At 54.3% G+C, this 22,345-nt stretch overlaps 1 protein-coding gene across 16 annotated transcripts in view; it reads right to left on the bottom strand.

Annotated features, from left to right (window-relative positions):
* Nucleotides 1-4,665: 4,665 nt before the first annotated feature.
* The window catches only part of SLC35H1 (solute carrier family 35 member H1), a 31,837-nt gene continuing 14,157 nt past the window's right edge, over nucleotides 4,666-22,345 (bottom strand). For 2 of the 16 annotated variants that reach the window (XM_074842944.1, XM_074842942.1), the window contains one exon: nucleotides 7,266-8,547. In XM_074842944.1, coding sequence (XP_074699045.1) covers nucleotides 8,502-8,547 — 46 coding nt within the window. In that variant the 3' untranslated portion in view covers nucleotides 7,266-8,501. Of the gene's footprint in view, nucleotides 5,503-6,485; nucleotides 6,646-7,265; nucleotides 8,548-21,085; nucleotides 21,493-22,345 lie in introns of those variants that run through there. The other 14 variants (XR_012625502.1, XR_012625500.1, XR_012625501.1 and 11 more) reach the window with 14 other exon arrangements.

Raw genomic sequence — 22,345 nt, 5'->3', positions numbered from 1 at the left:
CCTCCACGCCGGCCCCGCCCTGCCCTCCACGCCGGCCCCAAGCGCCACCCGCCGCGCCGCCGCCCCGGGCCGCCTGCGCTGACCCCGGCCCAGGCCTCGCTGCCCCCCGGGGCTGAGAACACACAAACTCCGCGCACGGGAGTGCAGCACCGCGCCGGGGGCGGGCGCGGGGGGTGTCCAGCCGCTCAGGGGGACCCCGGCCCGCGCGCGGGGCTGGGTCCCGGTGTCCGCTTGGCTGGAGCCCCGGCAGGGGCTGGAGCTGGCAGAGCCCCTCCTGACGTGCGCCGGGGCGGCCACGGCAGCCCGGGCACCCCCCGCACCCACCCCCGGCCCCGGGTGCCTCCTCCAGAGCCTGCGAGAGCCACGGCGGCCACCCCAGGCCCGGCAGCAGGCCGGGGCGCGGGCAGGGCGCAGCGGGGGCACAGACCGGCGGGATCCACAGCAGAGTGCCAAGAGCAGCGCGGGCAGGAGCGGGACAGACGGGAGGTGGACGCAGGGAGGAAGCTGAGGCTGCAATATCGTTTGGGGACAGATGAATCTGATCATGCAAGTCAGGGTTTAGCCACAGCGCAGGCAAACGGCCCCCAGTAGGACATTTCCCAGTCCCCACCGCCCAGGGTCTCACACCTTACCTGAGGAAAATGCTCTCCTGCTTCCACAGCTTTCCCTGGTATTGGGCCTTGGAGTCTGGCCCTGGAAGGAAGATGAGCGAACACCAGAGAAGGGAATGCTCTGTTGCGCCATGTGTGCAGCGCCTTGCTCGAGGCAAACAAATCCTCTGCTTGGCACATGTGGGCCAAGAAACAGTGGTAACCCAGCAGCAGGTTATCCACAAAACTACCTGTGTCTGGTGTTTCCCACACAGGTGGGTGACTGCAGGTCAGGGAGAGGTGGATGGAAAACAAGAGAGGGGTTTATAACCACAGCGTGAGTCCAGGAGGAGTGACTCCCGCTTCCCAGGACCAAGAGCCGAGCAGGGCACAGGTCCAGCAGCAGGCTCAGGCAGCTGCCATCCCCACCTTTGCAGTGGCTGGCACAAGGCTTCCCATCATACTACTGCATGCCTCCACCCTCAAAGGCCAACGGGGCCCTGAAGAAGACCTAGAAAATGCTCCATACCAGCCCCTTCAGACATGGAAGCACCTAGAAATGTGCTCAATCCCAGTGCGAGAGGGAGAAACCTCCCAGCTGCAAGCACTGCTGCCAAAGTAGATCCCACTTGTGCCCGATGCTCTTGTAGGGAACGGACCAAAGCCTGGATGGAGCACAGCTGCTCCACCGCTAACACTGCCTGCAAGACCTCCCTCAGTGCCAGTCTGGCCCTAGGACAGCTGCTAGGCTCTTGTGCCAACACCGACACAGGCACCGGGAACACCCAGATCCTTCCCTGGGACAGCCAAGAGGCTCCTTTCACACTGTGGTGGCAGCGCAGATGGAGCTGAGCCCCCCTGGCAGAAAGCATCCAACGAGCTGGTGTGACCCTGGGTGGAGATGGTTCCAGCACTGTAGTTGTGGTGCCCTTTTCCAACCTGTTTTTGCTAAGACCCCCTTACCCTGGAGCCAGGGAAGGTTTGTCTCTCTTGCCATCACGCCGTGTCACAGCTGCTCCATGCCCGATCCAGTTGCAGGTGTCCCTGCTCATTGCAGGGGGGTTGGATGAGATGACCTTTAAAGGTCCCTTCCAACCCAAACTGTTCTACAATTCTATGGTTCTGTTCCCTCTTGCTGCTGCAGGGCAGGGTGCTGGTGAGGCCAGCCAGGCCGGCCCCAGCCCAGCTCCCCAACAAGCCCCAGAGAGCCCTGTAACACGGTACATTGTGACAGTCCTTCCACGAGACCTGAAATCAGCAACGCCTGGGTCACAGTGGGCCAGGAGCTGCCCCACATGCTGCGGGGAAGGGACGATGGAGGATGCAAAGCAGGAGAACAAGGACCACCCGTGACATGATCGCTGCCTTTGTGAGCGTGGCTCCCCACATGCGCGAACGCTGAGCGCAGCCGCCACAGCCCCGTCCTGCAGCCTCCCTCAAAAGTCGACATGTCGCTTTCATGTCGTGTCTTGTATTCTCAGTGGCAGAAGGACGGATGGATAGGTTATCCTTTGACTTTGAAGCCATCCCCTTTATCTCCATGGGAATTTAGTCCTCATCTTGCTTCTCCTTTCCTCTTATTCCCATCATTGCTTTATCCCTGCATTCAAATAGCTCTTTTGTGTTTCTTAGCTCTCCCCTACCTGCAGCACTCTTCCCTTATTCTGATATACTCTCTCCATCTCATTGAGCTCCAGGCCCTTTTGCTTTGCTCTCTCCCTATCTCTCCCTTTCTTTCTGCTAGTGACTTGTTCCTTTTCTTGTTGTGATTTGTCTTCTCTGCTCTGTCCCTTTCACTCATCTATTCTCCTTATCTCTTTTCTCTCCTTCCTCTTCCTTTTCCCAGTATTTTCACTCTCCCCCCCCACCCCCCCTCCTCATGTGCCTTTGTCTGTAAGGAGTTGAAAGTTAAAAGCTTTTCCAATTTGATCCTGAGCAGCTTTCCCTGGTGCTTTCATCTCCACAACACATTTGTAAAACTGCTCAGACTGAAGAGCCATGACAGGAACAACTAAAGAAATACCAGAAAGAAACAGGACTCCCAAGATGGGATGGAAATTTGCCTTCTCCAAGAAAGTCTCCCTGGTTCCCTAGCATTGAGGTTCTCTCTCCACAGTTCCTGTAAACACAACATAAAAAACTGTTTACCAAGATTTCCTCTTCCTGGCCTCATCCTCCTCCCTGGGAAGTTCAGCGCTGGGAGGGGCAGACACAGTGGTGCCCAGGACCTCCCCATCACCTCCTGCTAAAAAGTAGCCGTGACCGACCCTCTCGCTAGCAGCTCCCGCCAGGTCTGTCATTCCTGCTGTATCACAAACTGCTAGCCAGAGGGAAGAGTTGGTCACGCCACGAAAGACGCTCTGGCTCTTGTCCAGTCCTGCTCCCTGCTCCTCCTTCATGCAAAGATGGCAGAGACCTGGCAGACTCTCCCAGCTGATGTGTCACCAGCCCCTCTCAGCTCCCCGGAGTTCTTTCTGACCACTTTCTCATGTGTTCTGTGCAGGGTCCAGCATTGTTTGGGGTAGAGCAGCTGCAGATGATGACTTCTGGAAAATTTGGGGAAGATGCTTTCAAGCCACTGCTTTCCTGGTGCTTCTGTGCAGCCTGTGCTTTGCAGGGCTCATGTGTGAGCACGGAAGTATGGTCGATCTTACCTGTGACCAGGGGCAGGGAATTCCAGAGCTACCACTACAGCTCTGTGCTGTGTCACATGGAGCTAGTCAAAGTGCTGTCTGCTTACTTGGAAATTTGCTGCTGAGAAGCCCATGAATCCTGGCTATGTTCACAACTCTACGAGAGATTAATCTCGCTAAATCCTCCTCCTTCTTCCTTATTGGAGAAACAGATTCAGCACAGGACAAGCTCTGTGACTCACCTCTCTGTTGGCAGAGCCAGCTCCCATTAATCTAACTCCCTGTCTAATGTCCACATTTGGCTGGCAGGCAATCCATCTCCAGTCCAGCTCTCTGTCCAGGATCCAGCTCCTGTCAGTCAGAGCCTGCCTAACGCCAGGCGCCCTTCAGGGCTTCTCCCTGCGGGACAGGGGCGGTCTGCAGCCCCCTACCCAAGATGAGGGCAGAGGACAGGATCTGGGGTGGATGGCTGCTGGCCAGGCAAAGCGTGTCTGGCTGCAGTGGCAGCTGGGCTCAGCACCTGCCCAGCAGACCTGTTTTCATCCTCTGACCTCAGCCCACCTCAGCGCAGCAGAACAGGGGTTCACAGAGCTCAGTCCCAGCAGTCTCGCTCTTCATGGGGTGCAGGACTCAGCTGCCCTCCAAGTTCCCCCTGAAAGGAGCTGGGTGTCAGGACTGGCAGAGAGGGCTTTGCTCCCAGAGCTGCAGCACAGGATGCCACGAAGGCTGCATGGAAGCGAGTCCCCCTGCCAAACCCCCTGCAGAAGGTCCCTGGGTGGTCACATTTGCTCCTGCTGTGCTTAGCAGCCACCTCTTGCAAGCTGTGCGTCCTTGCCTCACACTGCCTGTCTCCCGGGGGCTGCAAGCCACGTTACATGCCCAGGTTGCCTCCTGCCTTTTCCTGGATGATGCTCTGGCACAGGTCTAGAAAGATGGACCCCACAGGCTGGTTGCACCACACGACTTTCTTCATACCCCACAGCTAGGGAGAGGCCTCTGCACCCCCTAAAAGGCCCATCACTGTGATTCCTGCTGGAGATACGGGCAAGAGCTGAAGGCAGAAATTCTGTGCTCACACAGGTCCTGCAGAGTTGGGGACACTCCTTAACACACCACAGAGCATGTCCACATGAAACTGGAGCTGACAACGTGGCTGGAGGGAGCAGAGCCCAGCGCTGCCCCCCGTTTGCTGGGACACATGGGCCAAAACCCCCAATCCGTTGCCCAGAGCCATTTCTCACACGCCACTCCACCTACTCCTGACAGCCAAACGGCCCTGCCTTGCTGAGGCTCTTTGGTGCTGCTATGAGTCTTTTCCTGGGAGCATTCCCACTGTCCCACACAGCTCGGCACTGCCTGTCACCAGAGCCTGGCAGCTACCCCCATCTTTATTCTCCCCAAGTACTGTGTCATTTGCAGACTCCACAGTGTCAGCCTTGTGATTAGATTCCAATGCCTTTATGAATAATTTGTTGTGCAATTATAAAGCAAATATTTAATTGAACTTTATGTAAAATTGCTTATGCCTCTGAGCACTGAACCACTGGTTTGGGATAGTGCGTTGTGCGACCACATCAGGCCCCAGGAGCCCCCTGATGAGGCTGAAGCAAACTGCCAGACCCCTTCCCCAGCAGCCTGTGGCCTGTGTGCAGGCAGCTGGCCCTGGCCGCTGCCGGCTATGGAGGGCAGTGCCGGGGGGGGCTCTGCACAGGCCCCAGAGACTGCTGCGATGCGCCAGCGGCAGGATTGCAGCCTGGCTCCATCCCCTTGGGAGCGTGTCCTTGGGCACTAGCAGGAGAACATGTCTTCCTCAGCTGAGCCACAGAACGAACCAGCTGGAGCATTCCCCCAGTGTGACCACTGCCACGCTGGAAGAGCCCAGCATGAAGTATGTCACCGTAGAAAACCTCTTTGTGACACGTTGTTGGCAGTCACGTTTCAGCACAAGGATAAGGACAGATGCAAAGACACTGGCTTTCCTCCTTTCCAGTCCTTTTCCTTCCAGGACAAGACTGGAGTATGCAGATGAGAAACGTGTACTGCAGCCGACTCGTTAAGGGAATTGGTGTCTTTGCTCACTGGCCATGTCTCAACAGCACGGGGCACCAGTCTGAACTGATAACAGGAGCTTTGGCACCAGGGTGCCTACCTGGGGGAGAGGCTCCTCAGCACGCCTGAGGGCCAGCGGTCTGTGCACTGTGACATCACCTGCAGGCTCAGCGGGAAGAGTCTGAATGGAGGGGCTCTGGACACACCTCAGATTGGCCATGGCATCGCCTCTGTAGGGAAAAACATCTATATCAGCAAAACCAACAGAACTGCACGAAATCCCAATTTACCATGGTCTGTAAAAGAGGCTGAAGTGCCTATTTCCAGTGAGGCGAATTTGAAATTGAAAGAGGAAAACGAGTGCATTGAAGAGATCAGAAGCTCCTTTCCAAGCACGTATCTGGTGCAGGTAATTGCTAACTGACCTGGAGGGGCTCTTGAAATCAACCTAATGCAGCAGATTCTGCTGCTCTGGGGCTGGGGACAGGCAGGTGCATGCAGTAGCCCCAGCAGAGAGGCTGGCGCAGCAGGACAGACTGCTGGGCAGTCGGGGGGCTAGCAATGGGAAAGGCAAGGCCTGAGGCCAGGGAGGTGCTGCAGAAGAAGGGAGCAGTAGCTGTGTGATGCTCACCCCCACAAGTATCCTGAGTGCAGGCAGAGTACCTACGGCTGGAAGAAAGGGCCTGGAAGCTGCTGGAAGCTGGAAACTTGTCCTTGCGTGGGGACAGGCCCATTCGCAGCAATGGGGGAAGGAAGGCGTGGAACCTATCCTGGAGTGGCTGTGCCGACAGGCTGAGAGGGGATGGGTGGGGAGTCTGCTCGGGGGAGCCCAGCAGCTGAGGCACTGGATCTGCACCACAGGCTGGGAGCTGGAGTCCCTGCTCCCGCGCTGAAGGGTGCGGAGACGCAAGGAACCCTGCTGACAGCAGCACATGGTTACTAGTTTCTCTGCACAGACAACAGTAAAGAACAGCAGTTCCCTGTGGGAGCCTGAGGATATCCCCTTCCCCAGCAGCACTTTCTTGCCTCTCAGCTGAGCTTGGGCAGCCCCTTCGCACAGCTCTTGCTGCTATGGCTACAGGTGAAGCAGCACAACTCGCCCGTTGGCTCCCAGCCACACGCTCCCTGCTACCAGCTCACCCCAGGACCAGGTCCATTAGCTGTTGCCTCTGGCAGCTCCCCTTGCTTCCCAGCCCTTTTGCTTTTCACTCACAGGCGTTAAAGGCTCCTTTCAAGATGCACCTTTCTGCTTCCTCTGCAATACAGGCACTTCTTTAATAAATAGCATCTGTACTGGCTCTGAGATGTCTATTTGGCTTTGAGCTCTCATCTCTGCTGCTGCTTGTGCCCAGCATGAAATGTTGCCACTCAGCCTACAAAAATTAATGGTTGGGGCAGTTATTTGTAGCAGTCATTCAGTATTTGCCTTGCCAGTCCAGTCCCAGACTACGGCCTGGAGAAAGCCCAACGGCACCTGTTTGGCTCTGCTGGTGGGCAGGCGGGCAGCGTGACTGACAGGTGAGCCGGGTCATGTTCGCACAATGCCCTTCCCTCAACGGCACAGGCACTCATTCCAAGCTGTTTGCTTCTAGGACCTACAGCTAGATGCACGGCTCACCACCTGGGTGTTGCAAGAGAGTGGAAAACTGAAGCTATGCCCTAGATATGCAAAATAACAAACCAAAGAAAATGGAGGAAAGGCAGAAGTTCAGGCTATCAGGTCTGGGCTGCATCCAAAGGCCCCAGCTAGATGGAAAGCCCAGGACAGGGCTAACTGGCAGGACAAGCACGATACAGCCTCCTTTTGTCATTCTCTCCTTAGTAAACACATGCATGCACACTCACTCACACACACTCTTCTGTGGCCCTGACACTAGCCAAGTGCAGACAGAAACAGGGCTCAAAGCAATCGTAATCTTCCCATCACAATGGTAGGAGAACCATGGTGCAGTGAAGCCACAATCTGGCTGCAAAAAGCTGTGGAGAGGATGTAAGCTGGAAAATAGTTGTTTATTTCTGGTACTAGGATGCTCTTTGGACTCGCATCCCAGAAAGGCAGAGTGTTCTGACCACTCCTGGGGTACGCTAGTGCTCAGTCCAGCACTCTGGAGGGTGTGTGCTCTAGACCGGAAAGACCACCATGATGTGGCTGGGAGGGGCCAGCAAAGCCCTCCTACACCGAGGGGAAAGGAAGCCCTATCCAGTGCCTACATCTGGAAGGTGCAGCATCAGACCCAGCTCTGCTTATCTTTCATTGTGCCCAGTCCCCTCTGACTCAAATCCCGCTCGTCCACCACCACCTTTAGATCCAATGTTTTTAACAGACAATATATGTGCATATCCAGTCAATCTCTCGGCTTCTCCCATCCCCTTGGAAGCCCCCTTTATTGTACTGAGTTCTCCTTAAAGTTATGCTTTCCCTGTGCCCTTTATTGTTCTGCTGTTTCCAGTAGCTGGCTTCTCTCTGTGTACAATAAGCTTATACAGCTCTTCCAAAGTGCAGCTGCAAGAATCTGAACCTCCCAGAAGACATGTTGGAAATGCATCACGCTGAGCTCCTCTGCTCACTCAATTACCAGGATCCAGAGGATCCTAACTTTCTAAAAATGTTAGCATTCCCAAACTGTGCAATTGTGTCTTTCCTATGACTTTTCAAATGGCCCAGTACTTTTAGAATAGATTCAAACATGGTCGATCACGCCCTTTGTGCATGCAACTAAGTATTCACCTGTTCAGCTGTTGTACACCTGCCTTTTCTTTTCCCAGGGATACCGTCCTACTAACCTACCTTGAAATTGTCTTTGTCTTGAAGTTACCTGTGGCATAGAATCAGAATAGCAACTCGACCGTTTTCACCACTTCACAGGGTAAAGTCTATGAGATGCTGTTACTGGCCAGAAGTCCTCCAGAGCCATGACGATGGCTGCAGCTTTTATGAACACACATTCTGAATCACATTTTGCAGGCTTTTACAATACTGTTTAGGGCCACATTGGTCGTACCTTGGAGTTTTCTGGGAAATACTCCTACTTTCTGTGGGTGCCAGTGATGGTTACTCCTCTCCAGTGTGTGCTCCTCTGGGTGGGCAGAGGAGTCCTCTTCCCAGCAGACTTCTGCTGTTGCAGCTTCTGGCTCTTGTACATACACTTGCCTTTCTTTTTATGCTGTGTGCAGAATTCTGCAGATTAGTCCATGTCCACAATTCTCACAGATCCTCAGCTCCAAGGTTTTACTGCAGGTCTTTAATTCTGTCACATATCGATCGACTGTTTCTGCTTGCATGAAAAGGATTGGAAATGTTAAAATGATTCATTGTTTTGTGGGATACACAGCCACATTTTATCATGTTTACATTTTCTCTTACACGTTCCTTTCCTCCTCCCACCCCAGGCACAGAGACTGGGGCTTTCGCATAGTGCTTCTTTCATATGCACTAATTGCTGTTAAGTGGATCTCAAACTGCCTGACAGTTTCCTTTCTCTACTGCATCCCAGCAGGGAAGAATTTAGCTGGACCCTGTGATAAGCTTGTTAGTTCTTCCAAGAGCTCCTGGAAATCACTAAAGTTCAGACTTAAATTTTGTCAGAGACACCTTGCAAAGAGAAGTATATGTATGAGGAAAAGATTGCCTCTACTGGGGCTGCTACTGAACCAGCCCTGACAAAAGCGACTTGGGTTTCTGAACAGCAAATCGCAGGGGGTTAAAAATAATTTCCCAGAGTATCTTTCTGTGCCCCCTGTCCTGAGAACTAGGAACACTTGACACCGTGCAAGCACAGTCCAGAGACTGCTGATGGCAGCACAGCCCCCCCGGACACAGGGAGGGAAGTCTCATCTGCTCCCAGACCCTGGGTGGGTCAGTGCGCCCTGGCAGAGCCAAGCTGCGGTGTGCGCTGCACTCAGCAATGACAAGCAAGCCAGCCAAAAGCTCTGCACTGCCACTGCTCAGCACGCTGCACGTCCCTCCTTCCTCCAGCAGTCTCTGCAGACAACAGGCCGGTGACCCTCAGAATCACAGAATCATCTAGGTTGGAAAGGACCTTGAAGATCATGTAGTCCAACCGTTAACCTAACACTACACCATATCCCTAAGCACTATGTCAACCCTACTCTTAAAGACCTCCAGGGATGGGGACTCCACCACCTCCTCGGGCAGCCCATTCCAACGCCTAACAACCCGTTCTGTAAAGAAATGCTTCCTAATATCTAGTCTAAACCTTCCCTGGCGCAACTTGAGCCCATTACCTCTTATCCTGTCGCTTATTACTTGGTTAAAGAGGCTCATCCCCCCCTCTCTGCACCCTCCTTTCAGGGAGTTGTAGAGGGCGATGAGGTCTCCCCTCAGCCTCCTCTTCTCCAGACTAAACCCCCCCAGTTCCCTCAGCCGCTCCCCATCAGACCTGTGCTCCAGACCCTGCACCAGCTCCGTTGCCCTTCTCTGGACACGCTCGAGTCATTCAATGCCCTTTTTGGAGTGAGGGGCCCAAAACTGAACACAGTAATCGAGGGGCGGCCTCACCAGTGCCGAGTACAGGGGCAAGATCACTTCCCTGTCCCTGCTGGCCACGCTATTTCTGATACAAGCCAGGATACCATTGGCCTTCTTGGCCACCCGGGCCCTTGAGGCACCTCTTTTCGCCAGCAGCACCTAGTCCGGAAGTCAGCTCTCCAGCAGGTCATGTTTGCCCGCTGCCTTCTTCACCAGGCTTCAGAGCTGCCAAGACACACACTGGTTTGGTGTTTAACCCCTCCGGTCCCTGGGCTGGCAAGCAAGGCCCCGAGTCCCTCAGAAGGCTCGGAGCTGTGGTTCAGCCCATGGTGCACACAGCGATCTGCTGGTGCTGGCGCTGGGAGCTGCTGCACTGCAGAGCACCAGCCTTAAGGGCAGCTGGGCGAAACCAAGTTGTTGCCACTGTGGTGTCCCAGGAGCCGCGGCTCCGGGCTGCCAGGATCTGGAAGGCCATGCCCAAGTAGGGCCATGCAGGGTTCAGAGAGTGGCTCCTCGGGGAATCCTTGAAATTGCCTTTGGAAAAACAACAGCAGCCTGCACCGTGGCCCTGGGCAGGGATGAGGAGCAGGCTACACATGCCACTTCCTTCTCTTAAACTTCAAACACACCAGCAGACCTAAATTATTCACTTGTAATCCCTGGAGCTGGCAGCAGCTCAGAGGGGATCCAGCTCAGGTGATAAGAAGGAAGAAAGCAAAAAAAGAACCCATTAAATTTAAAAACCTCTGAGAGTCATAAAATGTAAAAATATGTTCAGAACAGGAGCCAGGCCGGGATGGGGAAGCTGGGTGCAAGCAGGGTCTGACACTGGCAGCTCTCTGAGCATGAGGGGGTACCACGAAAGCAGAGGGAACCTGAGGCTAAGGCTGGTGGGGCTTGGTGGCCCTGGGTGCTCAGCTCCATTGCCTCTTCTAACCCCTCAGGGTCCTCTGTCCTCTCTGTGGTGTAGATGGAGAGAGAAAAGAGCAGGAAACACAGGCAGAGGGAGCAGAGCTGGGCTAAGAGAGTCCAACCCACGCTGAGAGCCAGGCTCCTCACACCCAGGGCAAGCACACAACTGGGTGTTGTGGCGCAGAGTGAGAAGCCAGAGCTGAGGCAGGCAGCACCCTGCCCTGAAGATGGCTGCAGGTGTCACTTCTGCACCCGTCAGAGACTCTTCCTGCACAAGGCCAGTGACTCGGCTCTGCAGCAGCCCTGTGCTGACATCCAGACCCCAGCAGAGCTGCCAAGAACAGCCTCTCCACTGGTGTTAAACCCCACCGACCCCATCCTTTACCGGTTCTTTGTGGCCTGAGGGTGTGCAGGTCACAGCACCCCATCCCACCCCGGCTGCTCGCCGCCGCAGAGCAGAGCCAGGCAAACAGCTTGTCAGGAACAAAGCCCCTTCCCGAGTGGGCTAGGCTGCCTTGCCTGCAACTAAATATTCAGAGGCACTGTGCACTAGCCCTTTGATCAGCAATTTATCTCTCCACGCCACAAGTTTCCCGGAGCCTGGCGTTTCCGCCCCATGCTCAGCCTTGGTCCCAGGAGCCTGGGAGACAGGTGTGAGGAATTAGCTATAGGGACTAACGCTCTGACAGGAACCAGCACCAAAAGCGGGGGACAGAGTGTAACATTTATTACATTTGAAGCAGAGCAAACATGTGGCCTACTTATGTATCTAGAGAGAATTAATTGGGGAGTGCCACAAAGCAGCAGATTATAAATTAGAATCATTTTCACCAACTTCAGCCCATTCATCTTATTTCACACCAGGCCTGTCAACTCAGCTTGACGCAGCCCTGGACCCACAGGTTGCCGTCTGGTGGCACTGGGGACTGTCAGCAGCCAGCCCCATGGGCGCTGCACGCACAAACCCACGGGAGGCACGGGGGGGTCAAGCTGAGGCACACGCCTTGAATGGAAAGCAAACTCAGACCCTTGAGGAGGGCTCCAGAGGTGCCGAGTGCCACCAGCTACCATCTGCAGAGGTATCCGGAGCACCCTGCTCCAGGGACTCGCCCCAGAGACAGCAGAGCTGCCAGTGCCTGCCCTGTGCTCCTCCATTCCCCTTCACCCACTGGCAGCCAGCAGTGGGGCTGTGCCTGCACCTCCTCACCCGCCCCGGGTTAGGATCCCAGGGTAGGGACCAGGCAACCTCAGGCCGAGGTCAGGCAGAGGCTCCCTCTGCACAGCTTCGAGGTCTCTCCTGGGGACGCTGCGTGTGACACGCAGGTGCCCACCCGGAGCTGCTGGGAGTGCAGTGCTCTGCGTGCCCAAGGCACTGGGGGCCTCGGCGAGGGGCAACCTCACCAAGGGGCAACCCATTCACAGACAGATTCCTGTGCAAGGAGCTCCAGTAGTCAGAAACGGCAAAGCAGCTTGTGCCTGAGGCACTCTGGCCCTCAACAGCCCAGGGCCCAGTAGGTGTCCCTGAGGGGCACTTCAAGAAATGCCCCTGAGGCATTTCAGGGATTCTGGCCCGGAGCCAGAACAGCCAGAGCAGCCGCTGCCTCCCCGATGGTGGGATCTTGCCAGCACCTCTCAAAGCAAAGATTAGAATAACTGATTTGGCCTATACTTACAGATCCCAAGGGGACAGCATGCAAAAAACCATACTGATGCTGGGAACATTTCTCTCCAAAAGGCCACCTGCTGCCTTGCTGGAAGGAGGGTTAAAAGACCCAGTGGAGGTTGCTGGGCTACATCCGAAAAGGAGGATCCTTTCTTGAAGATGCAGTTTGGGTCAGACCACAGCCACCATGATCTCAACTTTCCCGCCCTTCACAGGAACAATTGTGAAGTCTCTCACTCTGGCTCTGTGCATCCCAAATGGGGTCTGCAGTGTTTCTCACATCTCCCGTGTGCTGAGTGATTTTTTTACAATTGGATGCATGAGGCTGGGGTAATCTTATAAGACACTCCAGAAGATCAGTTTAGTATTGATCATGTGCTGAATTTAAAGGCTTTCCACATCCATCTGCTGCTGCTACTCAGGCAACAGCTCAGCTGGGACCTGGGTGCTGAGGGGGTGCCTGCACCCCAGAGCCACCTCATTCCACTGCAGCCTGTGGCTGGGCTGATGTGCAGCAGCATGAAGGGCCAAGGCGTCACACTGCAGCTCAGTTTATGAGCCAGCAGAATCACACGCTGCTCCCCACTGAGCCTTTCGGTGAAGTCCCCCAACGGATCAGTCTGCCATGCTGCTGTCACCACTGGGGCCAGCTCTCTGTGGATGGTAGTGGATCACCCGCTCATCTAACAGGGGCAGCAGCTGTCAGAGACCAACAGAAAAAGGGTGACAGGGTATAGTGAGAGTTTGCACGGACCAGCTCCTAATGCCAACACCCTGCACCGTCCCCAAGGAGGTGCCAGCTGCCACCGCAGGGCAGCCACAGCACCCAGACGTGTCCAGCACAACCCCTTGCCAGCCCTCACAATGGGTGCTGACAGGACCCTCCAGGTTGCCTCCTGCAGGGAGCAAAGAGCTGGCCTTGGGCATGGGGGGAGGGCTGAGCACCGGCTGCTCCTCTGGGTGCTGCAGACAGGACTATAAATTGAACCACCCCTCCCGAGCAGGCAAAGGCCCCGGCAGCCCCCACATCTGTCAGGGAGTGACTGGAGCCAGCTGAAGCACAAAGGGCTGTCGCAGGCAGACCGTGCCAGCAAGAGCCTCGAAGAGCTCCAACCCTGAGGAGACAGGGCGGCAAGAAAAGGCACACAGAGACACAGAGTGCAGGCAGGAATACACATGGAGCAGGACCTCTGCCCGTGTCTGGGAAGAAGTGCCTCCTGATGTTTGCCACGGACTCTGCAGGTCTTCTAGGCATGGGACTGCAAAGTGTGAGCCCAGACTCCAGAGACAGTGGCCTGGCAGCAGGATAGTTGCTGTGACATGCCCACAAATGTGATGGGAAGAGGGAATTCAGGCATTATGGAACTGAAACATACTGCATCATGATGAGGTTTTAGCTTTTTCTTTTAAGAATATGCATATTGCAAGTTGCTATGAAGTCACGAAAGCTGCGAGCCATGCTGTCAAAAAGACAGCCTGCTTTATGATGCTAAAATATAAAGTGTTTTTTGCAAAACAATACAAGTTAAATGTGTAAGAAATCTGCTGATTTACTGAAACAGGAGATGTGCAGGGTAGAAAAAAATTATTCTCCCAGGTCCGTATTTACTCAACAGAAGACCTATATTCAAATAACTCTTAGAGTAGGTCACTGGCATTCTCACAGAGGTTGAGTGGCTGAAAGTAAGGCTACAACATAAAGAGGCCCTCTTAATTAGCAGAGAAAGCAGAAATTGTATGGACATGCTTTAAAACATCAGGTGCTTCTTCAAAATCCCCAGGCAAAAATTTGAGTCCAAAAATCCATTCTGCAAAGCCATCAACCAGGGTGAGGTGGGGCTAAGCTGCTGCATAGCTGCCCAGAGGTGAAAAAGTGCCAAGAGGCAGCGCTCTCACCAGGGCACTGTCCAGCGGGGACCGCTGAAACTGGTAGGTGCTTAGATGCAGATCTTAAATCCAGACACTGATAAGGCATCCAATTCTTTTGCTGTTGTTGTTGCTGTTGCTTTGTTTTCAATAGCTGCAGCTAAACATTTAACCTTTACATTGATGGAATGACCTAAACATGTTCTTCCAGGCTTGACAGCAGCAAGGCGGTCTCACAGCAAGCAGAGAAATGCCTTTCCTTTCAGGCTGCCACATCAATACACTGTGTGGCTGGCAGACTTGCAGGTGTCCCCTGCTCAGAACACATGGAAGGGTCTCAGAGGTGGGACACAAGCATTTCTCCAGATTGTCAGGTCTAACGGAGAGGTGGGCACAAGCCTCCATCTTCTTGGCAAGCAGAAGAGCTCACGATTTGGAAGCCACATAGTTGTTCCAGCTGAGAGGCTGGCTCTGGCTGTTGCTGTCCCAAGCCTGTGGCTCTGCCAGCAGCTGAGGCACTTTTGCAGCATCTGAGGATTTCAGATGGCACAGAAAGAGTTACAGGAAGGAGCAGCAGAGTAATTGTGTGTTAATATGGTCCCATGTTTTTTATTACTCTCAGAGTATTAAATTGATAGCCTGGTACCAAAGGCCAGAAGTGTCACCTCTCAACAAGATGAAACCCTATGTAGCCGCAAGATTTACAAAGGCGTCCATAAAATTAACATTTGGATGAGCATGTGGGAGAACAGAGACCATGAACAGCAGCAGCAGGTTGGCAAGTACCTGCCGCCCCTGCATTTCGAGCCCAGAAGACACCATTGACTGAATGCATCCTCCTGCACCAATATCTGACTGAGTGGGGCCCCAGAGACGCTCTATTGCTAGGAAGGGGCTGCCAGGGAGATTTCGGGAGATGGTGGTATTATGGTAGTGCCGTGAGGAGTAAGTGACAAGGGCAGGAACAGGCCACATCCCAGATCTCCTTGGGGATCACTCCCTGGCCCTAGGCAGTGGAAGCATCTCCCCTCGGTTTGGCACCTCTGGGCCTCTGCCCTTCCTCCGCCCAGTGAGGGCAATACTGTGGCCCTACCACAGAACTAAGGACACGAAGATGCTCGGGGCCCTGGAGCACCCCCCCTGTGAGGACAGGCTGAGAGAGTTGGGCGGGTTCAGCTGGAGAAGAGAAGGCTCTGGGGAGACCTTAGAGCTGCCTCCCAGGACTGAAAGGGGCTACAGGAAAGGGGGGAGGGACTCTTGATCGGGGGGGTAGGGGTAATGGTTTATCAGGACAAGAAGTAACAGGTTTAAACTGACAGAGGGCAGATTTAGATCAGATATAAGAAGAAATTCTTCACTGTGAGGGTGGTGAGGCCCTGGCACAGGTTGCCCAGAGAAGCTGTGGCTGCCCCCTCCCTGGAAGGGTTCAAGGCCACGCTGGATGGGGCTTTGGGCAACCTGAGCTAATGGAAGGTGTCCCTGCCTGGGGCAGGGGGGTGGCACTGGATGGGCTTTATGGTCCCTTCCCACCCAAACCGTTCTATGATTCTACGACACCACAGACCTGCTGGGATAGCATGGTGCTCAGGGCCACACACTTGCCCAGACTGGCTGATCCTGCACTGCCCAGCACACGCTTCTGCACGTAGACACCATGGCATGTTGTGACTGTGTGCGCTCAGCTGCATGCCGTGCATGCTGTGCTGCAGGCTCACACACCTGGCACGCTGCCTCAACGCCCCGTGCAAATGGAGCCATTACCACTGCTGCCTGCAGTATGACTGCTTTGCAATTAAAGGAATGAAATGTTTATACAGGAATAAATCTGTGTTAATGAGGTGAATCCTGCTCCCGCCCAGGCAGGCTCTAAAACAAGGCTAGGAACTTGGGGGAAGGGAGAAGGTTCATATGTGCGCTGCTGCCAGACAGCAGCCAGGCCTGGGAAGGGAAGTGCGGAGGGAAAGGGGAGGTAGCTGGCTGGTTGTGCGCAGGAGCCACCACTTCTTTCATTTCCCGGTCTGATTCCCCCCACATGGAGTTAGCAGGAGAGACCAGACCATTGTCAGGCTTGCTGGGGCTCAGGAGGTGTTTAAGCAGTTTCCTTCCCTGGGAAGGGGACTGCTCCTGGCTCAGAGATCTAGGAAGAGCACAAGCGATTTGGACAGCGATGCTGCCACAGAGTGGGGACACGCAGCTCTGGGCCCTTCCACCTCAGCCTGTCCAAAAAGTCCTTTGCTGAAGCTATAGCAGCAGGGGCTATGCAGGAGGAAATCCCTATGTCATCCTTGCTCTCCTCGATTCCTCAGAAACACCGCACTAATCCCTGTCGCCTGCCTACACGGGAAACCACGGAGACACAGAATCCAATTAGCTGGAAATCCTGCTCTGGCTCCCGCACAGTATCTCCCTCTGATAAAGCTGTGGAGCTGCAGAGATAAACGGCGCATTAGGATTCCAGCGGGGTCTGGCAGGCAAGGATGGCTTTGGAACTGCAGCACCAGCCCAAGGAATGAGTAAGGCACCAGCGCGCCGTTCCCAAACCTCCCTCTCCACCTCTGCCTCACACCAACTCCTCCTCCCTGCTCTTCCTGCAGCACCATTCCCGCAGCCAAGCCCAGCTGCGCAGGGTGAAAGCTGAGGACTGGGGCTCCGGTCAGCAGCTCTCCAGCCTGGCTGACCCACCACGGGGCCTTCGCGCTTCGCAGGGGGAGGAAAACCTCTTAGGGGCTGACCAGCATCAGAGCCTTTCAGTTGCTGGGGGTGGCCAGGGTGGCATGAATCACAGTGCCAGGCCCGATCTCCTCACCACTGCAACGCCCCAGGGCATCTCTGTGCCCGGAGGTCCCTTCAGCACCCACAAGATGCATCACCCGCACCTCCCTTGTCCCTTCTCCAGCAGGGACTGGCCCTCCCTGAAATGATCTGGGGGACAAAGCAGGTCCCAACCCCACAGAGACAGCAGGGAAAGGGACTGAAACAGGTAAAAATCCTCGCCTGGACAAGCTCCGCACTGCCTCTAGCCACAGCCAAGCAGAGTACAAGATGTTGCTGACCGTGCTACAGCCTGGCTGTGCCTGTGGCAACAAGTCTCCTGGGCCTGATGCTACCACAGCCGTGCCTGCTGTGCTCACACTCTTCCTTGCACCCACAGTAAATTACCTGCTTTACATTTTGCTGCAGCAACTTAACAGTATTAATTCATTGTGTTCTGTCTTTAACAAACACCATTATCATATCACCAGCCAGGATTATGCAAATCCTGCAAAAGGAATTATTTCCCTCCCCAAAGTCACCTTGATTTATCAGTTTTAGCCCAAAATGAAATATAAGTTGCTTTGGATAAACTGTTAAACACACAACCACACCCAGGGGGCTGTGATGGCCCCACAGGACAAAGCACACACCCAGGCCAGGCCCAGCTGTGCCCAGCTGGGTCACCCTTCGTATCCACCGGTGACACAGGGGCAGCTCTGTGCCAGCCCCACCCAAGACTGCTCCTGTGACTCAGGTGGACCTGGGCACTACGGACCAAGAGCTGGGGAAACAACCCCCTTGCAAAGTACTCTGGGGATAACTCCACGGCTCCATTCCCCAGCCATTGGGCCATGGGTCCGAGGCTGTGCATGCAGGGCTGGAAACAAGGAAACTTTTCAAAATTGCATTAAGGATTGCTCTGGGGATGCCACTGGTCTGCCCCCATCCCTGACCCTGCTTCCCAGGCCACCACTTCAGGTTGAGCCCACATCACGCATAACAGAATGGTGGGTCATCCTATGCAAGTGTGGATGGTGTTAGGGATCAATGAGCAAATCTGCATCCCACGCCAGGAATTAGCTCTTTAACAGGGTCCCCAAATAACATAATGCCTTTGTCCATAATTTCTTTTGCTGCAGAGATAAAGGCTCCCCGCCCCTCTGATGCGGCTACTCTTGGCTGCAGTTGCCCCATAGCACACAGGAAGCACTTGTATGATTAAAGGTAACCTTTTTTCCCATTATTTGTCAGCAACTTGAGTCAGTCCTTCAGCAGAGGGCAAGAACAGCACCCCAGCAAGAAGGAAGACAGCAAGCCTCTGCAACCTGAGCACAGGCTGCTCTTGCAAGAGGAACCAGGCCCTCGGCTGGGGCTTTGCCATGATGGCCAGCAACTACTTTATGTGCTCTGGCTGAGTGCAGAGGGGCTATTCTGAAAGAGAGTTCTGCTTCAGATTCTATTAACCATGGATGGCAGCTTTGTAAGAGCAGCAAAAACTTCCCAATTAGTCCTAAATATTTTTTATTTTCAAACCCAATGTGTTCTGGCGGACGAAGAGCGAAGGGCAGCAAGCATGTGCCGGAACAGCACCATGCAGGCTGGTACCCTGAAAAGCCACTGACAGGTGTACGCTCAGCACCTCTTGTGCTTATGGCTCACACGTAACTAATAGAGATGCGAAGTTCCTCCAAAAAACATACTGTGACAGAGACGAGGATGAAATCATGCACTGGCAACCTACGGTAAAATACAGCTCAGTAAAATAGAATTATTCTCAACCCAAACCCTGGAAACAAAAACCTCAAAAGAAAACCCTGGCACTATGCCTGGCCGCCCCCAGCCAGCACACCCACACCTCTGGCACAGTGAGAAAGTGTTCAATCTGCGTTCAGCTTAACCTGCTCTGGGCCTGGGGGGTGGTGAATCGCCCAGGGCCTGTGGGCCGACGCACAGCTGGGTACAGGCTGCCTGGTGCCTGTGGTGTGGGATGTTTCAAACCACAAACACAGACTGTGAGGAGGAACTCAAAGAGCCACCTTGGCCATCCCAGGACAGAGCCTGAGCACTGATGGGAGAGAGATGCCTCCGCCTGGCACAGCAGAGACCCAGGGTTCAGGCTGCTCCTGGTCTCACAGAGCCATTCTCATTCCTGCTCTGATGTGTGCAGTCTGGTCTCTCCTTGATCTGTTCTAGCTACTCTAATCTTCCCCTCTGCCTACCCCCAGCTCCTCACCACCAGCTCTCATTCCCAGCTGTGCCTGATGTTTTCACACCTGCACTCATGCTGTCCTAAACTGGGTTCTGCCAGGCCACCACTGTCCTCGCAAGGTCAGAGGGAAGCTTGGAAAGGGGAACTACATCCTCCCGGCCTTAAGAATCCAAAGGATGAATTCTCCCAGATGTAGCCAGTCCTGCTCACCTGGGACAGCCCCTCTCCCCAGGCACGCACCCTCCTGGAGGCAGCCCCTTCTCTGCTGAGGGTGGGGACAGGGAGGCCAGAGGCTAGGAAGGCAGGTGCAAAGCTACAGCACAGGAGGAATGCAATGGCAGAGACAGAAACAGGGAAGGCAATTCAATTTTCAGAGGCTGTCCCACCAATTCAGCTCAGAGAGACGATAAGAAACCCATTTCCAGCGATAGGCACCCTAATCCCCAGCCATCCTGCATTTCCAATTCCGAGAGGTGCTATTTCCAACAAGAAGGCATTTTCCCATCTAGGTTTGCTAGAAGGGACAGCAATGGATTAAATACCAATTTTTCCAGCACTGTTTAACTCTTTCTGTGCCTACTCCTGCCACTTATGCAAGCGCTGGAGGTACAGAGCAGCAGAATGGCTGCTGCACTGTGCCCCAGAACAGAGCTGAGGGCCTTTCACAGGCTTTCCCAAGTGGCCTGCAGCCCGAAGAGACAGGGAAAAAGGGAAAAACTAAAATGCATCGGCAGTGCAGGCCAGGCAGCTTCGATCAGGAATCTATTACTGCTCAAGGCATAACTCTGAGACTCAACTGTGGGACAAGAGTCACTCAGTGAAGCTTACATCCAGTGTTAAAACCATTAGAAAGGTCCAAAGTACTGCAAGGCTGCCTTAAAACTACATTTGCAAGAACACAGGCATAGAAAAAGAAGGAAGCAAACCATACAGTGATGGCCGTGCCCCCCACATGCCCCACATCTCCACAGTTTAAGCATCATGGTGCAGATGCAGCCTTTGCCTCCAGGTTACTGGGGAGAAGAAAGCGAAAAGGAACACAGACACAACAAACAGTGAGGAGGGACTGGCTGGCACAGAAACACACACAGATCAGTGGTAAATAACCTGTCTTCAGGAGGGCCGTTCTCAGCAACAGCTGCCATCTCAAACACGTTGTGTCTTGCCCCACGGCTGTGTGATGGGGTTGCCCAGAGCCAGCCTCCCCAGAGATGGGTAGTGCCTGTTCCTGGTAGTCCTGGCCCTCACCACTAGCCATGGCTATCTTACAAGAGCCACCTAACTTCCAGCATCAAGCAAGACTTCTCCCACCACTGGGAAGCCACTGAGCTAGAGCTCCTTGGATACCCGAGGAGTCTTTCCCCAGATACCCGTATCCAGCCCTCTGCACTTCCACCACCCATCCCAGCCCTCTTCCTTGTGCCACTGCCTTCACTACATGCTGAGGATCTCCTCTATCCCCGCTTCCCGGTATTCAGGCTCCTACCCGCTACTGGAATCAGTCTTTCAGGAAGCTGAAGGGCCTGAGACTCCCAGCCCTGCTTCCATAGCACAACCCATGGCCCTGGCACACAGCAGCTCCCTCCCCCCTCCCAGACATCAGGCATAAAACTCTTCCCACAGCACAGGAATAAAGCCCGAACGTTCTCACTTAGCCCCTCCAAACCTCTCCCTTGGTCCCTGTTACGAGCTGAACCAGGGAGTTTTGTTGGAAAGGGGAGCCCCAGACAGCTGTTGCCTCACAAACTGATAAGGCCCCTGGTGCAAAGCTTGTGGGAGGGAGCACTAGTTGCTCTGTAGCCAGAGCTCTCCCACTCCTCCGCATGACTCCAGCTCCAACCGCAACTGTCCATTCATCACCCACTAAACAAATAGAAATTTAAGGGCTCATGGCTTTAAAACACAGAAAACAATTCCCTGTGCATTTTAACAGCGCTGTAATTTATTGGATCAGAAATTATGAATGGCAGCAGAAGGGGGCTGGGCCCAGCACATAGAGGAGTGCTGATGCAGTGCAAGCCAAAGAGAGATGTAGAGCTGAGGGGAGTCTGGGAAAGCTCCCAGGATTGTTGTTGCATGGGGCTGGGGGAACACCACCATCTACAAAGACCCATTCCCTCCCACACCTTGCGACCCCACCATTCAGTGTAGGATTTGTAGTAGAAGCTTCCGTAAGAAACATTCACGTGATGCAGAACAGAGTGGAGCGCCGTGCCAGCTGTGCTCTGGAGAGGCACACCGACATGCTTCCCACATGGCCCTTGCAGATTCAAGGCACATGCAAGAAATGCAAAAAAAATGCTTCATCCCTGGGGGAAGAGGAGCACCTGGTGGAAATACAGAGAGTAAACATGAGCATTACTGTTCCTCCCCTAGGTAATCTCCCAGCTCTGGAGTTTGAGCTGCATTCAGCAGTAATTGAAACCAGGCTCTTTAACACAGGTGCCAATTACTGCCTGTTAATGCGAGGAGGTCTGATAGACAAAGCAATTACCCAGCTCTGCTAGGCTGGAAAGCACAAGATGAGATGGTTCGGCTGCTTATGCTAGTGTGGGTCTTGTAGGACAGCTCTGTCCCCCAGCAAACCCCTCTTGCAGTGCCAGACAGACCAAGTCCTTGACTCATGCCCTCTGGCTGCATCTCCCCTGCATCTTCACATGGGCCAGCAACATGCCCTTGCTGGAAGGAGGGCTGACAATATCCCGGGGTGCATTAGCTCAAGTATTGCCAGCAGGCCGAGGGAGGGGATCCTTCCCCTTTATTCAGCACTGGTGAGGCCACAACTGCGGTACCGTGTCCAGTGCTGGGCTCATCAGTGCAAGAGAGACATGGACAGAGTCCAGCAAGAGCCACAAAGATTCGGAAGGGACTGGAGCACCCCACATATGAGGAAAGGCTGACAGAGCTGGGACTGTTCAGCCTGGAGAAGAGAAGACTCGGGGAGGGAACTTGTCAATGTATACAAATACCTGGATGGAGGGTGAAAAGAGGACGGAGCTAGGCTCTTTTCAGCGGTGCTCAGTGACAGGACCAGGGGCAATGTCCCACCAGGGACAAAGTGGAACACAGGAGGCTCCCTCTGAACACTGGGAAACACTTTTTCACTGTGAAGGTGACTGAGCACTGGCACAGGTTGCCCAGAGAGGCTGCAGAGTCTCCATCCTTGGAGATATTCAAAAT

The sequence above is a fragment of the Strix aluco genome, chromosome 17 (assembly GCF_031877795.1).
Source record: "Strix aluco isolate bStrAlu1 chromosome 17, bStrAlu1.hap1, whole genome shotgun sequence".
NCBI lineage: Eukaryota > Metazoa > Chordata > Aves > Strigiformes > Strigidae > Strix > Strix aluco.
The sequence above is the reverse complement of the archived record's forward strand: the minus strand, read 5'-3'. Positions and strand labels throughout refer to the sequence as shown.